The sequence below is a fragment of the Gouania willdenowi genome, chromosome 21 (genome assembly GCF_900634775.1).
Source record: "Gouania willdenowi chromosome 21, fGouWil2.1, whole genome shotgun sequence".
NCBI lineage: Eukaryota > Metazoa > Chordata > Actinopteri > Blenniiformes > Gobiesocidae > Gouania > Gouania willdenowi.
The window spans coordinates 34,090,500-34,115,679 of record NC_041064.1 but is presented as its reverse complement, the minus strand read 5'-3'; the positions used below and the strand labels follow the sequence as shown (position 1 = coordinate 34,115,679).

The following is a 25,180-nucleotide window of genomic DNA, read 5'->3' as shown; positions in this document are numbered from 1 at the left end:
AAAAAAAAAGAAAGAAAAATCTGAATTTTTTTTAGACCGAAATGTTCTGAAAACGTGTTGGAATGGAATGACCCTTTTTCTAATTATGTGAATATAAAATATAAGATCAATGTTTCCTGTTTAAAGTAGAAAAAGTGCCACTGAGCAAATAGAAGCAAAAACACAGAGTGATAATTGATTCCAGTCTAACATTAAATCCTAATCCTGGAGGAGGAGATGAGATGGAGGAAAAGGTGGAGCAGCTCCTCCTCCTCCTGCAGGAAAAGCCTCGTCCTGCTCGGTGTGTTCACCTCCGTCCTCCGGTGGTTCCTGGACCTGAAGAACCATGCTCTCTGCCGGGCTGTCCGTGTGTCTGCTGGCCGTGTCCTGCGCGCTGTGGCCGGCTGTGGTCCGGGCAGCGGCCTGTGAGCCGGTGCGGATCCCTCTGTGCCGCTCCATGCCCTGGAACATGACCAAGATGCCGAACCACCTCCACCACAGCACCCAGGACAACGCGGTGCTGGCCATCGAGCAGTTCGAGGGGCTGCTGGGTGAGTGCAGGGCCCCGGGCCCCGGGCCACCTCCGGACTTCACATGCACGTTTTCACACGCACTTTTTACACTTTGATGCACATTTGAACTCTTAAATATTTATTAGACATGCACCATAACTGTATGATTTTTTATTGCACACATCAACTTCTAATGACTAATTTAACCTCATAGATCAGTGGTTCTAGTACAAAATCCCCCTTTGTCCGACTATAGCATTTTGCTTAGAAAACATTTTAAAATCAACTATAGATCATAAATATGGAATGAATCAGTGATTTTTGAACATGTTTGAGTTCAGATTATTTATTTATTTTTTACTTCGTTTCATTTGAACTACATTTCTATTTCACAAAGTGAAAGTACAGAAATACGGTTGTTTAAGATTGTGTGGCGTTTTAATTAAAAAAAAAAGTTAAAACATTTCAAAAATCTATTTTAATTTTTACAGAAATTTCAGGCGACCCCACATGGGGTCCCGACCCCAAGGTTGAAAAACACTGATTTAGTGTTTCCTGAATAGATTTACTGTCATAGTTTTTTTTAAAAATAATTTATGGTCATCTCATGCCTGGGGTGGGACCAAGACTGACACTTTATTTGTTCATTTTCCTTTCTCTCTCTCAAGTATCCCCTGCAGTGAAATCGCGTACCCCAAAAGGTACACGTACCCCCATTTGAGAAACACTGTCATAGACCCCTGTGTCAAACTCGAGGGCCAGGGACCAAATATGGCCCTTTAAAACAGGGGTTCTCAACTGGTCTCACCCTGGGACCCACATTTTTTCATAGTCATTAAATTGCGACCCACTTTTTTTAGAATTCAACCAAATTTAGTTTTTCAAAAATATCTGTTGAAAACAAACACATTTATCATGTTTTTTAAAACTAAAATCTATATATTTTCCAGTGCAACATGCATTTCACAGCATGTCTGTCAAAATAAAAGTTTCTTTCAAAATAAAAGACAAGTCCATTCATTTTTTTTTTTTTTTTTTTTTTTTTTTCTTTTTTTTGAAAAAAAAAAAGTATTCATTCATTTTTAACCTGCTGTTTACAGCCCACCCAGTACAGGTCAGCGACCAACTTTTGGGTCTCACCCCAAAAGTTGAGAATCATTGCTTTAGAGCCTCCAATAAGGCCCACTGGAAATAGTGAAATAATGACAAAGAAATCCGGAATTGTCGGAGTGGGTAATCAGCCCATTGTCCTGATTGGTTGGATTCCCATTATATATAAGATCCTTTTTTTTTAAAAAAAAAACTCCTTCAATTTTCAGCAAAATTATTCCACAAAACTTCCCTGAATTAAATAAAAATTGCTCACAAAATCAAGGAAATGTAAGTGAAGATGCTTCAGTCACTTTTCTTAAGGCAAATATTAAGTATTTCATTTATACGTGAAAGTATGAGGGCACATTTATGTTAAAACGGATTGTTTTTCCCACCTGTGGTTCTTTTAAGATTAAACTGGTCTGTATTTGGTCTGTAATTTATCCATTGTCTGTTTTAAACCTTAAAGCACTCTTCAAAGGTATATTTGAACTCTTTAATGCTTAGTTTTACTCCCTAAAGTTCAGTTTACAAACTTTAATGAACTTTTTAACCCTTTAACCCACAGTTTTATTGCACTTTAACTACTTAATGCTCCTTTCTTTAACTCTACAGAGCAGTTTTATTGCAAAGTTTATCTCCTAAACACACAACTTTGTCTTGGTAAAGGATCTTCTTCCACAGTTCCAACAGTTTTATTGCACACATTTACACTTTTTGACTTTAATGTACACATTTCCTCCTTTATGTTCTGTTTGGGGCACTTTTACACTTTATTGGCGTTTTATTGCACACTTTAACTTGCACAGCTCTTAAACACTAGTAGCCTATAAAGTGCTGTTTTGTGCAGTATTTTATCTTAAGATATACTTTATTTTTGATGAAGTGAATAGTTCTATTGCACACCAACTCATTTTGACGTCTTAAAGCACATTTTATTTGGTAATATCGTGTGATTTGGTGCATGTTTACACTTAACAAATGCACAATGTCATTGCACACTAGCAAGTTATTAATGCACAATTTAACTCTTAAATGCATGCTTTTATTTCACAGTTTAGCTCTTAAAAACACAGAGGTTATAGTATTGTATGCAGTTTGGTGCATTTTTTTAAGGTCATTGCTCATTTTTACTCAATTTATTGCACTTTTCACCTCAGCTTTTCTCTTTGATGCAAACTTAAATTTAAATTTTGGCCATTTACTGAACAGTTTTGACAGAGTTTACTGTAAATTCAATGTGTTTGGTGTGGTTTTACACCTTCAATCTCAAACACCTAAAAATTACATCATAAGGCACATTTTAACAATTTAATACAATGTTTTATTTCAATCTCTAGTTCTTTGACACAAAGCATTTTACATTATACTGCTGTACAGTCAAACTCTTAAATCCACAGTTTTAATGCACATTTAAATGCTTAAACAAACTTTATTTTTTATTTTCATGTTAAATTTATGGTTTTAAACTTTGATAAATGTATCACTGCAGATTATTTTGTGATAGAAAGATTAGATACTTGCGTATAGATATTTGTTAATGTTGAATTTTAGTACTGTAGTCGTTGCTCTACTGCAGCAAACAGAGTAAACAGCTGCTGCTGCTGCTGGAGCACATCTGGATTATCTCCAACCTCCTGAAGCGTCAGCAGAGGAAATCTTTATGGAAACATTTTTGTGGAAATCACTGATTTCTAATCACGTGTGTTTGAAAGGTCGGTCAGAGATTCACCGCTGATCTTAACATGTGTCACATTTCATGGAAAACCACAGTCGTTGCCAATCAATAGTGTTCATCCCACTCTGTGTCATATATAACAGTAAACTTCTGCATTTCTGCACGACTCATCTATTCATCTGTAAACTCTACTTATTTGCTTTCTTTATCTCTGCATTCTCCCTTTGGAAAGTCAATATTGCAAAACTGCTTCATTTTCAACTTGACCTTTAGAATGTGGTGAACAGGTTTGAATCTAGTTTAAATATGGAACAAAGAAAAGCTAAATGCAAGATTAGCTTTTCCTAAATTCTATTTACCATAATGCCTTTTAGTCGCAATCAACAGAAAGTAAAACATTTACATTAAAATGTGCACATTTAGAAAAATCCAAACGTTTTACGATTATTTTATTCCATGATTTACCCACAGGTTCAGAACCAATGTTGAGTAGCTTTGTTGACGGGATGTGACACTATTTCTGTTGCAGTTAAACTAACATGAGAGCTTCAATTCTCCTTAAATTCAGAATAAAAGTTAAATTCTCTTTAAACTGACCTTATAAACACCGAATTCCGAATTAAACTTGAATTCGAATTAAGTGGCTGGTTTATTCTGATTTTAATTTCGAATCGAATAATTCCTCAAACTTTTAAACGTTTAATTCCGCTTTAGATTAATTTTGATCATTGCGATGAGGGGCTGGTGATGACATCATCCAAGATGGCCGCCTGAAGCAAACGTTGGACTCGAGCTTTCTGATGATCTATTTCCGTGAATGGAAGTGGAGAGTTTATACATTCCAGTGCAGTTTGTGGCGATATGCACTTATTTAAGTTGGTTGCAACACGCCAGTAACCATAGAAACAAGAAGAAGATCAGAAACGTGTTTCCATGTAAATATCAATTCAGAATCACTATTCCCATGTAACCACGAAGCAGAATACTTCTGAATTATATCTATATTATATATTTTTGAAAAATACACTGAATTACAAGACTTAACAGAACAGTGCGTTACTGTTTAGAATTTAAAGTTACATGATTTTTATAACAATAGGTTGTGATGTTAAAGCTGGTCTGAGGCCTGAGACTATTGGGGGTGTCCCGACCCCCAATACAACTCTTTCACTTCCAATATTATACCAATAATATTACCACTTTGAATATGTGCAGCTACTGACATTGATCCGATACGATATTATCAGCATGATTTATTCATACTTTCACTACTTATTTTGTCATGTGGAACTTTAGAAAAGACTTGATAAAATGACTCAATAACTCAAACATTATTAACCAATGGGTTACACACTTTTTAACCTTAAACATTAGAATATAATGAAAATTAATAAAATAAATAAAAATAGATTAGAAAACTCTGACAAATAACCTCAATACATCCAATAGTTTGTAAATAATAAATAAAAGTTTGTAAAGTCTAATAACCACTAGTTTAACGTTCATCTTAAACATAAGCATATTATACAACTGATGTTGCTTAGGGTTCAACCCTAAGCAACGTAACGTAGTCTATACTGCTCACTAACACACACAACCTCTACACAACACTACACACTTAACCCTAGGGCACACGGACAAGCACCGCCCAACCGTGCGCCCTGGATCAATGAATGAAGCACACCCTCAGACACACTCCACACACACCTTTACCCAGGGGTGGACTGGCCATCTGGCATAACGGGCAAACAATAGTGAAATAGGGCAAAAATGTGGAACAAAGAGGCCAAATGTAAGGAGAAAAGCAAACAAGTGGTATTTATTGGGCAAAGGGTCGCTTATTTGGATGAAAAGTGTCAAAAAATGGTTAAAGAAAGGGCAAAAATTGGAATAAAGTGGCATAAACCATTTGCAAAAAATTACAAAAAACAGAAAAAAAAGGCAAAAGGTCACAAAAATCTGAAGAATGGGTCAAGCTACCTGCTTCATTTGTTCACTGCTATCAAGGATTATGACTCTCTTTTGAAGACGACATGACATTTGTGGACTTCTACGTCACGTGGCGTCCACTGATAATGTCGTGAACTGGTCTGGACACAAAAGGCCAGGGCTGATTGTTTGTCCCAGTCCACCTCTGCCTTTACCGGACTCTGTGCACACACCTTGATACGTGATCACAATACTTCCATACTTTGTTATATGTTGGGATTCTGATTCTAAAATAAACATTTAAGGTTCAACCCTAAGCAACGTGACAAGACAAAATGATTACAAGTCAAAGACATGGTTATAATATATTAAAAAGGGCATTTATAAAGGTATAATGATATTGTTTTTGTGTTGTACTTTAAAACAATATGACCAAATGTGTATTTTCCTGTCCTTTAGTAACAGACAGATAAATAATAGATCTGTTCATGTCAGAGTGAAATGACTAAATGTAAAGTTCCTTCCAATGATGCTTTTCAGGTGACGGATTAGGAAACTTGAGGATTTAGTTTTGTGTGTTTCACAAAATATGTTGACTTATTACTTAATATTGCGAAATACTTTAGACTGTCCACTCCAGAGTTTCTGAACATATTTGTGATAGTATTCTTTGGGGTCAAACATCATGTTAATCAGAGTTCAGTGTTTGAATAAAAAGATTGTGGCGTTGTAAAAAGCAGAAATGTCCTCCTGCGATTTGGTCCCGTTTTACTGCAGTGAACATGTGGAAATGTTTAAAAGTCGCTTATTCACTTTCCATCAGTTCATCCCAACCCTTCTCGTTCCTTTCTCTCCGGCTCATATCCCTTCCCTGACATCAGTGAAGCCGCGATGCGTTCAGGGACTCTGCAGCTGACCACACATTGAGTGCAGCTTTCACACACAGCACTTTTATTGCTGAGCAGGCCTGAGGTTTGGCTGCTCTGCCTCATAATGAAGTCACTGAAGGATTTTCAACTTGTGACCCGAGGCCGCTTCCTTGGTTTGGCTCCAAGACCTTTCATTAGGACATTTCTTTCTGCTTAAAACGCTGTCTTTTCCATTTTCTCCTCACTCGGAGAAACCTCAGCACGTCTCCAGAGATCTTTGATGTGATCATTGATGTCAGACGTGCATAAACACCCGGAAACATGACACAGCACTGTTTGTGGACTAAAGTCTGCACACGAGAACATTTTGTATCAAAGTTTACCACAAATTACAAACAAGCTGCGACAAAGCACGAATGTTTCCCTCCTACGAAGCTCAATAGTACAGCACAAGTTCTGTTGGCTTTTCAGATGTATTCGATTACAATCTCCCTCCATCAAATGTTCATTGAATTGTATTTATTTTTTCTGTTTTGTTTAACTGTTGGGTTATAGTTAACTATTAACCCAAACTCGTACAGAAAAATCAAAACCTTTCTTCATTTTTTTTAACAATTTGAGCCAATTTTTGCTTATTTTTTCCTTTTTTCTGCAACTACACCAAACTTTCCATATTTTAATCTATTTTCATCACTTTTTCTCACCATATTTTTGCTCCTTTTAATGCAATTTTGCTGCATTATTCCCGTTTCTGTCACTTCTTCATCGCATTTCTATGCCTTTTCTGCACATTTTTTCCACTTTTAAGACATTTCTAGCTCTTATAAACCCTTTCGGCCTAATGTTGCATATGTTGACCCATTATTGTCAATTGTAAGCTCTTTTCACAACATTGAATGCTTATTTTTGTCATTTTAACCACATTCATGATTTGTCATGCAAGTAATTGTTCCAATATTGACATTTTTAACCTTTTTTTAAAACCACTTTTTCTGTCTGTTTTTGACCACTCTAATTTGCAACTTTAAACCAATATCTGTAGTTTTTAAAATCCCACCTCAGCACCTTTTCCACCATTTATGACCACTTTTAACCCATTTCATTTCTGATTAAAACAAGTATTTACATCTTTAAGATGACTATATACTATTGCCCAAATAATTCCAAACTTCCTGGATAACAGTGGATATTATTCAGATAAATAAATACATTCCATTCAATTCAACTTTATTTGTATAGCGCACATTATAACAAAGTCATCTCAATGCCCTGATCAAAATATAAAATTCATAATAAGAAAGGAAAAACCCAACAAGATCCACATGAACAAACATTTAGTGACAGTGGGAAGAAACAACTCCCTTATAACAGGAAGAAATCTCCATTAGAACCAGGTTCAGAGGTGGCAGCCATCTGCGTGGACTGGTTGGGGTTAGTGAACAGAAGGACCAACAGAACAGGATAGAGAGATAGAACATCAGATTGTCTCAGACAGATCAGGAACTACCATCATCAGCTTCACGACACCTGAAACAAGCAGAGAGAGAAGGACGAGGAGAAGACACTGACTGCAGAAAAACATGATACAGGATTAGAATGAATATGAGGTGGACATCAGTGTAAATGTGGTTATCACAGATTCAGCTGCAATTTCAACCATTTACATCATTTTTTTTTCCAGGAAATTGATATTGGGTTTATTGATGTATGAGGCACCACTTTATCTTAGAAGAATGATCGTCTCCAGCAGCTTTAAAAATGATTAGTTATGAAACTGGTTGGTTGCTATGGTAACTAGTAGGGATGTGCATTGCCATGAATCTGACAATATGATACGATTCACAAAAAATGTCACGATACAATAGATCTCGATACTAAACAATATAATATACATCACAATATCAGTAATTACAAATTTCATCTTTAGTACAAAATGGTGTGAAATACAATTTATTTCATTTTTTTTTTTACTTGCGAGAACAAGTAAATGGTAACTAACTGTAATTCAAGTACCAATATCAAAAACAAGTGGCATGTTTATGAAACTGTCAAATTACATTTTTCAGAAATGTTAAACTTTTGTTTCTACAACAGATTCTGATTCTATTAAGTTCCTAAATTCTTAATTATTACTATATACTGTATATATTTTTGTTTTTACCCAGTATGTTTAATGAAAATAATGTGAAATCAACTTTAGCTAAAAGTCTTTCTGAAAGTCATTGAGGAGTGATGTAGTTTAACAAGGTCTGATGGTGCATTCACTGACACCTAGTGATCAGGTCTTTACGTGCTATGCATATGTTAGCGCAAATAAAAGGTTGTTTCCATTAAAAACATGATTAGAAAATGGATTTGGACATTTTTTTGATCAATACAATAATCGTGAGGTGAAATATTATAATATATTGCTGAATCTGTTTTTTCTTACACCCTTAGTAACTAGCTGTGGATTATCGCGGGGCTGTGAAATGAGCGCTAACGTCCATGTTGTGTGTTTGTGTCTCTGGTTCAGGCACCGGCTGCAGTCCGGACCTGCTCTTCTTCCTGTGCGCCATGTACGCTCCAATCTGCACCATCGACTTCCAGCACGAGCCCATCAAACCGTGCAAGGCGGTGTGCGAGCGTGCCAAGTACGGCTGTGAGCCCGTGATGAAGCGCTACAACCACAACTGGCCCGACAACCTGGACTGCAGTGAGCTACCGCTGTATGACCGAGGTGTCTGCATCTCCCCCGAGGCCATCGTCAAGGCCGAAGGACCAGGTATTTACCACCATCGGGGGGGGGGTTCAGTATTTAATTCAGGAGTGGCCCCAAAGCCTCTGTGCTCTGTTTGTGAGGTCGTAGAAGTGAAAATAGACAGGAAAACAGTTGGTTTAAGCTAGAAGATTTCAACAGCTTTGGCTTTAGGGACTCATTATCGCTAAAAATATAGCAAAATATTGAACTTCGGAAACTTCTTATTGAATCACGACGCAGCTGTGGTAAGATTTATCCCGTATAAACCTCTAATCTCTGCCTTGTTATTAAAGATATCCTCCACTGTTTTTCCATGTTTGGCCTAAAATCTTTGAAATGTACTCATTAGAAGATCTATTCCTAACAAAACACATTATTATGCACCATATTCATTTAATTGCTTTTTAAAAATGGGACTATTTTGCAAACCTCTTCAGCTTCACTGGACCCGCCCACGGGGGCAGCTCCAGCCTCTGTTTCTCACGGGTCTAAATGTTGTAAAGAATGAATGAAATGACACCCGTGCGTAAATTGGCAGGTCCCTCCTTTATTGAGCTCTGATTGGCCAGGGCTAAAGCTCGTTCCCATAGTGTTTGATATTGCACATTTCTACAGGTTCTGAGCTTTACAAAGCTGTGTCAAGCATTCTGATTGGTCAAAGCATTGCTGAATAACACCCATGCGCAACGGCATCAAAGAGTGGAACGAAAAATAGCATTACGCATGGCACAGCAGAAACCTGAATAAAAATGGATATGTAATTATTTCAAGCCAAATTGCAACATGTGTTCCACCATTTTTTTCAGTCAAAATGTCAATTTGTGCTGCTCTAAAAAACCAAGAAAAGGTAAGATGATGATGTAACCCTATTTTATTTACTGAAAGAGAATAAAAACAGTTGTGACCCAAAAAGACCTTTGATCACAAGAGCGACAGTTCCAACTCTGAGGTTTCGTAGTAGACAATGAAGCAGAGAAGAAGAGCTCTCCTAAGGGACCTATTCATTCCGCTGACGCTCTAGTGGCTGAAATTAGTGAGTAATCACAAACTGTTGAAGAAACCTAAATCCTGAGGATAAAAGTCCTTTTGGGTGGGAGTCCTTCAACAGTCAAAGATTTTCTTTGGGTTACAATTGTTTTTATCCTTTAACGTTTCCTGATTTTTCCTAAAAGTAAAAAAACAACAACCAAATTTAAGCATTTTTAATTGTTACTCTCGCTGAGAAGGCGTCTCGTTCACACGTCTGAGAAGACAAATGTCCTACGTAAAGACAAAAACAACCGATCAAAGGATCCTTCCTAAGAAACTATTCTCTGTGAGCTTTGATAAATGAGAAGCACTTTAAACTCACGCTTTTGGAGGCCAACATTTTTGACAAACTGTGACATAGTGATAAAATTAAGAAAGTTCTCCAGTCACGTATCTCACACTGGTTTGATGAGGTTAAAGCCATCCAATAGTTGCCATGGTAACGTAGGTAACTTTGTTGTTTTATGTATACGTTCTTGTTCAGCTGAGGGCCACATGTGGCGCAATGTCAAATTTTGTCCGGCCCCCAAAGTATGAATGCATAATATGACTCCAAAATATGTACTGAATGACAACAAAAATAGACTAAATGAATATGCAAACCTATTGTTTCCTGTGTTAATGCTCAGATTGGTTATTATTCTAATGCCGACACGATTGTTATGTTATGTTGTCATGTGACCCTCAGATCAGACAATCACATTTTTGTCACCCTGCTGTGATAAAAGTTTTTTAGTTTTTTTCTGTGAAATACAAAAATTAAGACAGTCCATTTCTAAACAAAGTCTTTTTAAAATAGGTGACATGGGGAGATTTTGAAAGCAAGTAGCAGTGGCTAACAAAAAAAAAACAACCCATCATTTTCTGTAATTTTAAGTCATTTTTTGTGTTTATTTATGCTGAAAAACAGGGTTCACTCTAGGTTGATGTGTCCTTTCCAACCATGTAGCATTAGCCAAATTTATCTTTCTGTATTTTGAAAATAATGTTTCACAACCCGACTGGCGCTGATCAAATAATCAGAATAATCCAATTTACACACTTTTTTTTTGCCTTAAAACGTGTAATTATTGAAGAGTTTGGTTGTAAGAAGTTATTTATTCCAGTTTATAGTCTCTGAAAATATTTATTATAAAGTGTAAATCTGCTGTTTGGACAAACTGCATATTTGTGTTTGTGAGGCTGTTTCTCATTAAAAAAGTTACATTTTAAATAGCTACATTGTGAGCTCTTCTAGTGTTTACACTCTCGGCCCACTTGGTTCCACCTCTGCCCAGATGTTGTGTGTTAAAAATCAGCTCAGATTTACTCTCATAAACACGTCGTCTAAACACGGCCCTGGCTCGGGTTTCAGGTGCTCACTCAGTGTCACGACCTGTCACAGCCTCACACGCACACACAGAACTGTGGGTAACGTAGTCTATACTGCTCACTAACACACACAACCTCTACACACTTAACCCTAGAGCACACGGACAAGCACCGCCCAACCGTGAGCCCTGGATCAATGAATGAAGCACACCCTCAGACACACAAACGCACTCCACACACACCTTTACCCAGGGGTGGACTGGCCATCTGGCATAACGGGCAAACAATAGTGAAATAGGGCAAAAATGTGGAACAAAAAGAGGCCAAATGTAAGGAGAAAAGCAAACAAGTGGTATTTACTGGGCAAAGGGTCGCTTATTTGGATGAAAAGTGTCAAAAAATGGTACTCGGTGGCTTAGTGGATAGCACGTCCACCTCAAAACAAGAAAGTCCTGGGTTCAAGCCCTGGGGTTGACACTTTCACACTGCTTTCTGTGTGGTGTTTGCATGTTCTCCTTGTGCTTGCGTGGGTTTTCTCTGGGTACTCCTCCCACAATCCAACAACAAGACTGTCAGCTTGATTGGAGTCTCTAAATTGTCCATAGGAGTGACTGTGAGTGTGAGTGGTTGTTTGTCTGTGTGTTGCCCTGAGATGGACTGGCACCCTGTCCAGGGTGTACCCCCACCTAACGCCCTCAGTAGACCCCTGTGACACTGGAAAAAGGAACAAGCGGGTCAGAAAATTGATGGATGGATGGATATCATCATCAAAAAATAGAAAATAAAAATAATCGTGATATATCATGGATCAATATTTTTCCCGCCCTTAGCACTTTAACAGCACGCCCCTGGTAGCGTGACCCTAGGTGAATTGGTGTTTGATAAAGTATCAGACAAAGGATGGTACAAAGGTATGGAGGGTTACAGGGCCCCGCCCTGGAGCCAGGCCATCATTGACCGGGCATTCGTCCATGGGGTTCAGCCTGGACCAGCCAGATCAGAACATGACCCACCACCTGCAGGGGGAGACAGACGGGTCTTTGCTTTGTGGTTTGGACGTGGCTAGGGCAACGTCAGAGGACAGAGAACGTCAGGAAACTGGTTTCAGGCAAATAGAATGTCAGGAAACTAGGACATGGAACGACACGTCTCTGGTGGGGATGGGGATGAGCTGATGGAGATGGTCAGATGTCACCGATGAATTGTAGTCGCTCTCACCTCTACAGAGTATCTGCTCTGGAACCAAAGTCGGTGAAAGTGGTTGGAACTCCTTTTTTTTTAAGCTCCACCACCACCAGACTCCAGTTTTTACCCCATTGGAGAAAAGGGTTGCTTTGCTTTCTGGTTGGTGAACAGGTGCTCACAGTGGTTTGTGTGTCTGCCCTTTTTGGAGTTTCATGGAGGAGTACTGGATAGTGTCCCACCAGAGGACTCTGTTGTCCATCTGAGGACTCTGTTGTCCACAACGACCTTCTCAGTCTTCAGTTATTGCATTTTTAAAAGTGACATTGACTCAAAGTTTTATTTCTTCCAGTGATATGTGAAGGTCTGTGTTTTCCTGGACTGAATTCCTCTCAGTGTTTTCTCCTCTTGGACAGTTACCGTGAGTCATTCCCCCTCTGACCTCACTCCCACTGACTCGTTCAAAGAGCTCCTTGATACGAGCGGCCCACTCGCTCTCCTCTCCATAAAACCCTCACTGTCCGTTACTTCTTTAAACAGGCTTGAAACATCCCCTGCTGACCTCCGTCACCGCACGCCCACGTTTTCCCTCCGTGCTGCTCGGCTGGCCTCAGCGGGGCCTCAGGGTTTTCCCTGGCTGGGATTTGTTGATTCGCTGAGGTTCAGGCAGGGCGGACCATTGAGGGAGACTTTTCTGTGGGCTCCGACCTGAATGTTGCTTTTAAAAATTCCCTCTGCTGTTGATGCAGAAGTCTGAACTCACATGGTTTTGCAATAAAAGTGGGAAAAATGAGCGCAGGGCTTGAAATCTGCACGTTTTGTCCTCACGTGCACACGAGCAGGTGTGTTTGGAAACCGTAACCTCTAAGTCTGAGCAATTATCCCTGGATAGGTGCTCAGATAAATACTGTATGAGCTTATCTTTGAACCCTTTGCCATGTGTCAGGGTGTGTAGAAAACAGGCAGGGTCATTCCATGTTATTTCAACAAATTTTCAGGACTTCCCACGCACTTCAGTCTAAAAAAATTCTGAAATTTACAATAGACACACTGTTAACTTTAGGTGTGATCAGATTAGTACTTTTTGAGATATGGAAAATTTAGCGAGGGGGGTTTGTGTCGATTATCATGCGTCCTTATTTTTCTTCCATTTTCAGCTTCCAATATCTCAGGAACTACATCACATAGAAAACTGTAATGTGGTGCAGTAATACAGCTCCACCTACTCTCTCAGAATATACAAAAAGATCTGCTATACATTCTATCTGGTGGACATACAGTACCAGCCCCTCACACCTGGAAAAAACATTTGTCGGGGTTTGGGTCTGGAACATGTTTGGTCCTTCAGTAAACAACTTATCATTTACCTCAGCTCCCTGTGAATCAGCTTAGAGCTATGAACATAGACCGTTCACATCACTAATTATTAGTCACACATACTGTATGCATTGGTTCTTGGGGAAATGATTATAAGACACAGCGACAAGTTATAATGGCCTCATGTAAAAGGATTTTCAATAATCCAAAGTTGGGGTCCTAAATAAAAGTTACATAAAGAAAAACTGTTTTATATCCCAAGAAAAAGTAATATTTATACTATAAAGTAAAACAGATATCAGAACAGAATTTTTTTCTTCAATTCTCACATGCAGTTATGGGCCAATAAAGATAATTAAAAAAAATATTTTTCCAGATTTCAAGAAACTGTCAGCCAAGAAACAGTCCATACATGTGCAGTAGGTGGAGCTACATTACTATACCAAACTTCAGTTTCCTATGGGATGTAGTTCCTGAGATATTGGAAGCTGAAAATGGAAGAAAAATAAGGACGAGCAAAAATCGACACACACACACACACACACACACACACACACCTGCTTGGGCCATTTGTGAACTGACATGGAATGACCCGGCATCAATCAGGAGTAATCGCTGCGTAATGTTCATTTTAACAAGGCTAAAAGGCCAAAAAACAAGTTGACAAGTACAAAAACAAAAAAAACTGAAAAATTCAACTCATAACAAACTAATACTGAAAACTAAAAACCATGCAGAATTCACACAGACCATGACACAAATAAAGAAGATATTGGACAGAATACGGTGAGATGAGATTAAATACATAAGAGTCATTCAGCTAAAATAAGATGAGATGATTTGAGATTTCATTCGTCCCAGTGGAGTTAATTCAGCTTTTCCAGGAGGTCGACAGAGAGTGAGCGACAGAACGATTAAACAAAATACTGCAAACGACAAGGAAATAAAGTTAAGTAGGAAGAAAAGAAACAACCAAAATATTACAAATGAGTCACACATAAAAACTTAAAAAGAAATCTTAGACTTGGATATTATTATTATTATATTATTCTATATTATCACACACACCTTTACTCTGTAGACACTGATAAAAACATGAGATTGTTTGACATGTTTTCAGCCTCTTCAGTTCAGATTGAGTTGCTCAGGGGTATTGGTTTTAAATCATAGATGTTTTACAAACATGGCGTCTCTCACACACGCCTCAAACCGTTGGTTTTGTTTATCATATTTTGTCAGTAACGAGAACAGATGTGTATTTTTCTGGAGTTTGGTAAGTGGACGAGTGTCTGTGACTGATATTTGTCTGTTTCTCACTAGATCCGTACTACCAGAACCCAGGCCGGTGTAACCCAGGTGAGTCTGACCTTTGACCTTGTGTGTGGTGTTTTAGAAATGTCTTCATATCAGTTCTCCTTCTTCTACTACTGTCAAATGTGCTGACTAATGCTAAAAGGGTCATTCCATGTCATTTCACAAATGGCCAACGCATTCCGGTCTCAAAAAACATTTTTACCAATTGTTTCTTAATAATTCATTTGGCACAATGTACATTTTTAGTTTAATTGGATAAATACCTTTTGAGATATGGACAATTTAGTGAGGGGTGTATGTGTCGATTTTATTTAATATCACAGTATCTACTGTACATCACATAGGAAACTGATATTTGGTATAGATGTTTCATAAATAATTATAAGACACAGAGACAAGCTACAATGACCTCATCTAAAGGATTTTCCATATTCGCGAGTGGTCCAAAAGAAAAATGAAGAAGTTGCAAAAAAGATTTTTTTTTAAAATCTACAGAAAGAGTAATCATTATACTATAAGTTTAAACACAGATCAGAATGTTTTTCTTACATTTCCACATGCAGTTATGGAACAATGGTAGTAGTAGTAAAACAATTTTTTTTCGGATTTCAAGAGCGTGTCACCTGAGAACCAATTCATATATGTGACTAATCATTAGTGATGTGAACAGTCTATGTTCATAGCTCTAAGCTGATCACATTACAGGGATCAGAGGCATATGCTAAGTCTTTTACTGAAGGCCCAAACATGTTCCAGACCCAAACACACACTAACAAATCTGAAGAGCTGGCATGTCCACCAGATAGAATGTATAGCAGATGTTTTTGCTTGTTCTGAGAGAGTAGGTGAAGCTGTATTAATATACCAAATTTCAGTTTCCTATGTGATGTTGTTCCTGAGATATTAGAAGCTGAAATGGAGGGAAAAAAGGACAAGCAAAATTCCACACGTACCACTAAATTGTCCTTATGTCAAATATTCATTCGATCAAACTAAAAATGTGTAGTTTACCTATTGAACAATCACGGAACAATTGGTAAAAATGTCAGAATTTTTTTAGACCAAAGTGCGTTGAATGTTCTGAAAATGTGTTGAACTGACATGGAATGACCAAATAGCTCCACCAAACAACACAGTTTTCCAGATTCTGTCTCAGAAAGCTAAAAGATCATTTTCCTGATTTAATCCCTGACAGAATCCAGTCCAGATTTTCCAATGGACTCCAACAACCTTCACTGCAGAGGACCTGAGGGAGGTAACCTGTCCTTTGTCTGGTATTAGGCTCCGCCTCTCTGAAAGCATCACTATTTATAAACCACCGGTTGGGGCCCAACGTGGGAGCTGAGGCTGTTTCAGTTTTAAAATTATCTTAAAAAGCTTCATCCACTGTGTATCAACAGATCCCTGCAGATGTAAGACAGTGCGAATGGCCTTGAAAACCTACCTGAAGAACAACTACAACTACGGTGAGTCATATTATTGTCAAGAATGATGATTTCTAATTGATCATGCTGTCAGTAATCAGTGAGTGCTCCTCAAAAGCCTGATTGAGGGACCTTGAATACATATTACGTAAATATAAAGAGCGTATAAACACACACACACAGAGTTGGTGCAAACTTCCCAGAAATGAGAAGGTGACATAACACAAAAAAAACATCACAAAGTTTTTAAAAGTTTTGGAAGAGACACTGGTTCAAAGATTAAATAAGACGAGATAAGATGAGTTAAAATGAGATCATATAAGAAGGGATGAAATTAGATAAGATGAGAGAAGATAGAGTGAGATAAGATGAGATTAGATAAAATAAGATGATTTGAGGCAGATTAGATAAAATGAGGTGAGATAAGAATTGATTAGATAAAATTAGATGATAAGTTTTATCATCATGTATTTGGTCACCTACAAACAACCAAGATTTGTGTCTCTCACAGACCTGTAACTTCTTCTTTAAGAGGCTCCTCTGTCCTCCACTCGTTACCTGTATTAATGGAACCTGTTTGAACTGGTTATCAGTATAAAATACACCTGTCCACAACCTCAAACAGTCACACTGCAAACTCCACTATAGCCAATACCAAAGAGTTGTCAAAGCCAGAAACTAAATTGTAGACCTGCACCAGGCTGGGAAGACTGAATCTGCAGTAGGTAAGCAGCTTGGTGTGAAGAAATCAACTGTGGGAGCAATTATTAGAAAATGGAAGACATACAAGACCACTGATAATCTCCCTCAATCTGGGGCTCCACAAAAGATCTCACCCCGTGGTGTCAAAATGATCACAAGAATGGTGAACAAAAATCCCAGAACCACACGGGGGGACCTAGTGAATGACCTGCAGAGAGCTGGGACCAAAGTAACAAAGGCTACCATCAGTAATACATTACGCCACCAGGGACTCAAATCCTGCAGTACCAGACGTGTCCCCCTGCTTAAGCCAGTACATGTCCAGGCCCATCTGAAGTTTGCTAGAGAGCATTTAGATGATCTAGAAGAGGATTGGGTGAATGTCATATGGTCAGATGAAACCAAAATCGTTGTGTTTGGAGGAGAAAGAACGCTGAGTTGCATCCAAAGAACACCATACCTACTGTAAAGCATGGGGGTGGTAACATCATGCTTTGGGGTTGTTTCTCTACAAAGGAACCAGGACGACTGATCCGTGTAAAGGAGAGAATGAATGAGGCCATGTATCGTGAGATTTTGAGTGAAAACCTCCTTCCATCAGCAAGGGCATTGAAGATGAAACGTGGCTGGGTCTATCAGCACGACAATGATCCCAAACACACCGCCTGGGCAACAAAGGAGTGGCTTCATAACAAGCATTTCAAGGTCCTGGGGTGGTCTAGCCAGTCTCCAGATCTCAACCCCATAGAAAATCTTTGGAGGGAGTTGAAAGTCCGTGTTTGCCCAGCGACAGCCCCAAAACATCACTGCTTTAGAGGAGATCTGCATGGAGGAACGGACCAAAATACCTGCAACAGTTTGTGAAAACCTTGTGAAGACTTACAGGAAACGTTTGACCTCTGTCATTGACAACAAAAGGTACATTACAAAGTATTGAAATAAACTTTTGTTATTGACCAAAACATATTTTCCACCAAAATTTGCAAATAAATTCATTAAAAATTCTACAATGTGATTTTCTGGATTTTTTTTTCTCATTTTGTCTCTCATAGTTGAGGTTTACCTATGATGAAAATTACAGGCCTCTCATCTTTTAAGTGGGAGAACTTGCACAATTGGTGGCTGACTAAATACTTTTTTGCCCCATTGTAAGGTAGAATAAGATGAGGTCAGAAGAGATGAATACATAAGGTGAGATAAGATGAGATAAGATGGAATGAGATAAAATGAGGTGAGATAAGATTATATGAGATAAAAGAAGATGATGTAGGATTAGATTATTTGAGGCAAAATGAGATAAGAAGAGGTAAGATAGATAAGACAAGGTGGGGTAAGGTAAAAATGAGGTGAGATATATCGTATTTTTCGGACTATAAGGAGCACCGGATTATAAGGCGCACTATCAGTGAATGGGTCTGATTGGGTCTATTTTCATACATAAGGTGCACCGGTTTGTTATTATTATTATTATTATTATTATTATTATTATTTAGACGCATTAAGCGAAATAAAATAGTCAGATAAGTCAAACTTTATTCAACTCATTAACAATAACTCTCAACATTGTTCAGGTTTAACACATAAAATACAGAACAATACACTCACTTTTTCACTTCAGTATGTTGAAGCACAGAGGGGCCACAGAGCGTCCTGCTTTAATACAGAGGGATGTTTGCAGTGAAACACAACTATTAACTTCCATAAAACACAGTTTTAAATACCAATAGTTTAAAATCACCTGAGCTGAGCCTCATTAAAATATGTGTGGGAACAGTTTGTGTTCATCCTCATCTGCATATGACAGCTTGTTTCACTCTGTAGTGGATCAAACTGTGACTTTACGTTGGCCATAGTATGAAAATAGTTGAATCACTGTGACAAACGTGGACAGAAGTCTTTTAATTAAAGAGTTTTAATTAATCGCGCAGCAGCAGCTGAGTGATCGCAGCTGCTGCTGCATGACGCACGAGTCCGTGTGGCTTCCAATGTAACTAAGTCCATATTTTTAGTGCAACATAATGTTTCATCTTATGGGGGCGCTGCACTTATTCCAGGGTTAGAAGAACGTACGAGGTAAAAGGACTTACGCACACCGGAGAATGCGCGTAAGGCCAGATTTGAATGGGAACGCCCACATTTCAGGTCTGCTCCACCCACAGTGCGTAACTGGGATGAAGGCGCAAGTACAGGGGGAGAATAGCACACAGCCAAAAACAGCACCAGCTTTATGGACTTACACACATGGGAGAATAGAGCCCTTAATTTACAAATGGACAAATTTACAACAATGTGGACAAACTGGATCTCCTTCATGGACAAGATGAAAAACACTGAGAATAGGACTGACAGACAAAAAACATAGGTTGTCTCCGTCATTGGGATCGTGAGCCTGCCTGTAGCATCCAAAGGGCAACACCTTAAAAGTATCAGAATGTCTCCCTAGAGAAGTGTAGAACATTGTATATTTGTATTCTAATTTTATTATTAGTTTTTACTTATTTTGATCTTATACATCTCTGTCTTGAAAAAACAAAAAAAGGAGTATTGAGATCTTGTTGTATTCAAAATGGATCAATCTTGTTATGATTGTCTTACAACCAAGATGTACAGCAACGAATACAAAAAAATACACAGAAATGAGGTGAGATAAGATAAGCTGATTTAAGGTAAGATGAGGTGAGGTGAGATAAGGCTGAAATAAAATGAGGTGAGATGAAATAGATGATTTGAGGCTAGATGTGGTAACGTTAAATGAGAAAAGATGGGGTCAGATACTGTAGTTAGGATAACATGGGGTGATATAAAATGAGATTAGAACTATTCCACACACTGATCAGCAGATAGGAAACATTCTCTGGTTTGTTTATCCCGTGGTGACGTGTATGAACCTGATGATGAGTTTCAGCTCAGCTGCTCTTCTCCTGCAGCTCATTCACAGTTTAATGACGACATGTAGGACTGATTGTATAATCATTGTGAATAAAGGCAGTGACTGTGATCAGCTCCTCCTCCTCCTCCTCCTCAGTGATCAGGGCGAAGGTGAGGGCGGTGAGGAACCGCGGCTTGGAGCCCACAGCCGTCATCGAAGTGAAGGAGGTCCTGAAGTCCTCTCTGGTCAACATTCCTCATGACGTGGTCACTCTCTACTACTCATCCTCATGTCTCTGTCCTCCTCTGACGCCTGGAGACGATTATCTTATTATGGGATATGAGAACGAGGAGACGTCCAGGTAACCCTCAATTAAATTCTCTTTATACGATGTTCTCATGCTGTCTCTACAGTTTTGACTTCTTCTTCTATGGTCACCATCACTTTCACTTGCTGACTGTTGGTCAGGTTTACCCATAAAGGCTTAAATATAATGAAGCAGACATCAGGAAAATTGCAATTGCAAGAATAATGAGAAAAGAAATGGTTCTGTATTTTAGAGCTGCTGGAGACGATCATTTTTGATCAGATAAAGACATAATGGGCCGATTCTCTTGTTTGTGTACACATGCAGTTATGCATGTATTTGCTGTGCATTTTCTCCCATCCAGACTCCTGACACTCCCACTACGTGTAAAATTGCATAAGTCTGTGAAAGAAGGCTGTCTGATGTGGTTCATTTATAATATATAATTAATATAATAATATATACATGTCTTTTTTTTGGCTGTCTGAAAATCACGAAACATGGAGTTTTCCTAACATTTATTATTTTTGAAAAGGCCTTATTCGTTGAAGAACAATCATGTAACAGGTTTCAGGATCAGACACATTTTTTTGTCAGAGCCACATGTAAAAATTTCTTTATTTCTCGCTTTACATTTGTTTGTGTGGAAAGCACATTTTTATTAAGCTACAGTAAAAACTTCCTAAATTCAGAAACATAATAAGCTGTTTTAAATGTATAATGTTCAAAGCTTTATGGAGCTGATGTGAGTGAGCCCAACCTGAAGCCGAGCATCATTTTTAAACGTGTGTGAACTGTTTATATTCCCCGTAATATCACCTCACTGCACCAGGTATTCAATTTAGTCTGGATTTAGATTTTTTTTGTGTAAACGTCAAAATAAACATCCGCCATTGCTTTGCCACAGCTTTCAGTTTGTGGAAACACTTCAATCAATAAATCAACTTTATTTATCCCCAATAGGAGCGATTCAGAGTGCAAAGATATGGGGAGTATAAAAGATGTACAAGCTGCAATAAAACACCAGAGTACATACTACATAAAAACATATTACAACATAAAAACATATAGCAGTGCAATTTGACCCAATAACAACACAAGAAAACACGTCAGTTTTTTAAAACAATTTTAGAAAAAAAATTGTAATAAGTAGAAAATAAGAATAAATAGTAATAAAATAAAATAGTAATGAGGTAGAAAAACGTCTATGTATCTGTCTACAGGACTACACATCCCACAATGCAATGCACCAAACTTTACAGTGGAGATTAAAACCCACTTTCAAGCAGCAATTTCAACCTTCTACATTTGTTTGTGATTAAATTATCTTGGTTTGTTGCTCTATGAGGCCTACACTGTCTTTATCTGATAAAAACAATTATTGTCTCCAGCAACTTTACATTTGATGTAAATAGATCCAAAAGTTTTGAGTTCTGAAAGCTGTAAAACCTTCTGCTCATTGATTCTGAACTATTTTTATAGATAGATAGATAGATAGATAGATAGATAGATAGATAGATAGATAGATACTTGAGAGAAGTTAGACAGAAACTACAGTATCATCAGCATAAAGATCGATCACAGTATTAGGCCGTTGAATGTTGGAAGATTAAAGTTCTCAATGTTGTCCCTAAATCGTCAGAAGATAAAAACCAATTTTCAGGCTTTGTACATATAACCTTCTGTAGATAAAGGTCACAACATCATCAGTTTGATTACTGTGTTGTAATTTCCTGCAAAACTCCCTTTATTCTACATTCTTTGTGTGTGTTTTTGCAGGTTGCTCCTGATTGAAAGCTCCGTGGCTCAGAAATGGAAAGACAGAATGGCCAAAAAGGTTAAGGTGTGTAGTCAGAGCTTTAATCCATTGCATTCATCTATCAATTATTTCATTAAAATTATCATTGGTCAGGACACAAAACCAAAATACAACAAAATTAAGTGTCCTCAGTCTTATAAATAAGCATAACACTTAATGATATTTTACAGTGCAATAACGACACAAATTTTGTAAGAACGGGACAATCTGTGACAATTCCGGCGATCGTACACATCATGTGTGTGAAACCAACAGTAGAAAAAATGTTTATGAGAACAAAACAAATGGAAATTCTTCTTTACTTTTGGAAAAATGGAAAAAAAAAATCCTCTTTTTTTTTTGTAATAGTGTATTGTGATTTATTATGTATTGTGCCCAAAAAAAGTTGTATTTGTTTTTTCTGAAAACTCTTTATTACACATTTTTGGCACTGAATTAACAAAGATTTCCACATTTGGTACAGTAATTACATGCGTTAAAAAAAACAACAAAAAGTAAATAAAATAATAATAATAACAGGATCAAGAATAAACCAAAAAAGTCAATAATAACAGTAGCAATGATAGTAATAGAAGACATAATAGCAACAATAGTGTTAAACAAATAGTCTTGCAGAGCAGTAGATATTGGATACCCATGAAATTAAAAATAAATATGTATATAGATACACACACATACCCATAGATGTACGTACGTATACACGGAGTAAACAAAATTTTGAAAATAAATTAAAAATAAATCAAATACACAGAAAATTAACAAATAACATACAAATATTTAAAATTTAATTAAGTATACAAAATTGAAATTATATGATAAAAAACCCAAAATATTAATAATTGATTAAACAAATTTAATTTGTGATATGTCAGATGTTAAACAGAGGTTCATCAACAACTAATGTGTGCAAATATACACATCAATTAAAATGTATTCACAAAAATCACCTGATATTAATTTAACCAATCAGCTAAATTATTGGACTTTTCTGTTTGGGGTTTGCATGTTCTCCCCATAGGCGTGTCTGTTTTCTTAAACCAAAACGAATTATGTTTTTCAAAAAGATTTTTAGAAAACAGACACTCTGGCCACGGTTACATGATGTTGTTTTAATTTGGAATTAGTTATTTCGAATTAAATAATTCGGAATTAAAGTGTTTTGCTTTGTGTTTACATAGTAATAGTAATTCCCGAACTGAGGTTTACATGGAAAACCAGTTTATTCGGCTTTAGTTAATTCTTAGATTTTAGGTTTGGGTTAGTTTTTTTTTTTTTCTTTTCACTTGTCTGCACATGCTGTCAAAGGTCAACACTACAAGAAGTGCAATCATTATGAGACAGCAATGCATGTTTTGTTATTGCAATGAAATAAATTTATTTTTTTTTTTTGCTTAATTGTGACCATCACCAGCCTTCCCTAAGGAAGGGTAAGAAACATTTTATTACAGGGAGGATATAAAAAGGGAGAGCAGTGTTACACCTAGGTGAGGGGGTGGTGGGGGAGGGGGAAGGGAGCAGGGAGGAGAGATGTGAAGTTGTAGAACATATTGTGCTTATTATGTTGTGTAATCAAGCCAGTCTGGTGACAAGTGTGAAGCTTAGGTATAATGGTGGTGGCTGTGGACAGAGGGAATGAGTGAGTGGTAATAACTAAAGCAGGTATTTGGGATTAACGTGTCTAAAGTTAAGCCCACTATGAGTCTTATCCCACATCCCAAGGCGTGCCAGTGCTTTGTAGACCAATGTATGTGCAAAAACCACCACTGCAAACCCAGGAGACGCCACGGGCCCTCAGATGCAGCCAGGCCAGCAGAAACAGTGGGGGCCAAGGAGCCCAAGGTCACCCCCCCACGTCCGAGCAGTCCCCCAGATGCCCCCGAGATCCCAGGCCGAGAAGCAGCCACCGCCCCCCACATACACATCCGAGAAAGCCCCAAGCAGCTGACCCCAACCCCCAACCCCAAGGCCCCCCGCCAGCATCCCGCCCCCCGCAATTCGGAATTAAAAACGGAATAAACCAGCCACCTAATTCAGATTTAACTTTAATTTGGAATTAAATTAGCATTAGGAATTAAGTGTTTACAAGGTCAGGTTAAAGAGGAATTAACTTTTACTCTACTTTAAAGATGTAAACATGGCCATTATTAGATTGTTTCTGATTTAGTGTATTTGGTGTTAGAACAAAGTGAAACGATGAACTTTCAGGAATTCAACGAAGAAATAAAACCTGTTTTTTGTTCTCTTTTCATCCAGAGATGGGATCAGATTCTGCAGGGAAAACGCAGAGCACCTCAACATCGAAGTCGCCACTGAGACCTGACACAGTGTGTGTGTGTGTGTGTGTGTGTGTGTGTGTGTGTGTGTGTGTGTGTGTGTGTGTGTGTGTGTGTGTGTGTGTGTGTGTGCGTGCGTGTGTGCGTGCGTGTGTGTGTGTGTGTGTGTGTGTGTGTGTGTGCGTGTGGATATTGCACTATTCCAGTCCTTTGTAGCTGAATGTAGTTCATCTGTCCGTGTGTCGGACTAATTGGAGTCAGACTTTGGTCTTTTATTTCTCTTTTTTGCACAGAAAATAATTTGTGTGCGTTTGGGAGGTGTTTTTAAGTGCGTGTGTGCATGTGTGTATGTGCGTGTGTGTTTCACAGAGGGCGGAGCTTCAGCCTGCAGAGAACATTTGCTTCATTGAAAGCATCATTTGGACTGAAGCACTGCAGGAAGTGGTTTTATTTGGTCTGAAATAGAAACAGCGGAGGCTGTGCTGAGATTGCATGTTCTCCCTGAGTGTTGCGTTTCCAAACCAAACAATATGTTTATTGACTTCATGAAAGCTTTAAAAAGTGGAGCTGAATCAGGATGGATGAATGGTTTGAGTCACTTTGAAATCATTGAGTTTTCTTTTATAGACAAAACGACACGTGGTGTTGAGTTCATCTCCGTCCTACTGCTCGTTAGTGACGTATTTCTTGTTGAAATGAAGTTGAATAAGAGTCAAACAGTGGAAAATGACTTTGCTTTGGATCAATCGATCTCTTTGTGATGTTTTTACTGCGACTCCTGATGGTTAACTGACTAACTGCAATAAACCAATTATAAATGGTAACAATCCCCAA

At 38.0% G+C, this 25,180-nt stretch overlaps 1 protein-coding gene across 1 annotated transcript; it reads left to right on the top strand.

Moving 5' to 3' along the window:
• Nucleotides 1-227: 227 nt before the first annotated feature.
• On the top strand, nucleotides 228-25,180 carry frzb (frizzled related protein). The gene is made up of 8 exons (XM_028436950.1): nucleotides 228-530; nucleotides 8,575-8,823; nucleotides 14,959-14,994; nucleotides 16,148-16,207; nucleotides 16,353-16,418; nucleotides 20,104-20,308; nucleotides 22,034-22,097; nucleotides 24,327-25,180. Exons 1-8 carry the CDS (start codon nucleotides 326-328, stop codon nucleotides 24,384-24,386), a joined length of 945 nt encoding a protein of 314 aa, XP_028292751.1. The 5' UTR covers nucleotides 228-325; the 3' UTR covers nucleotides 24,387-25,180.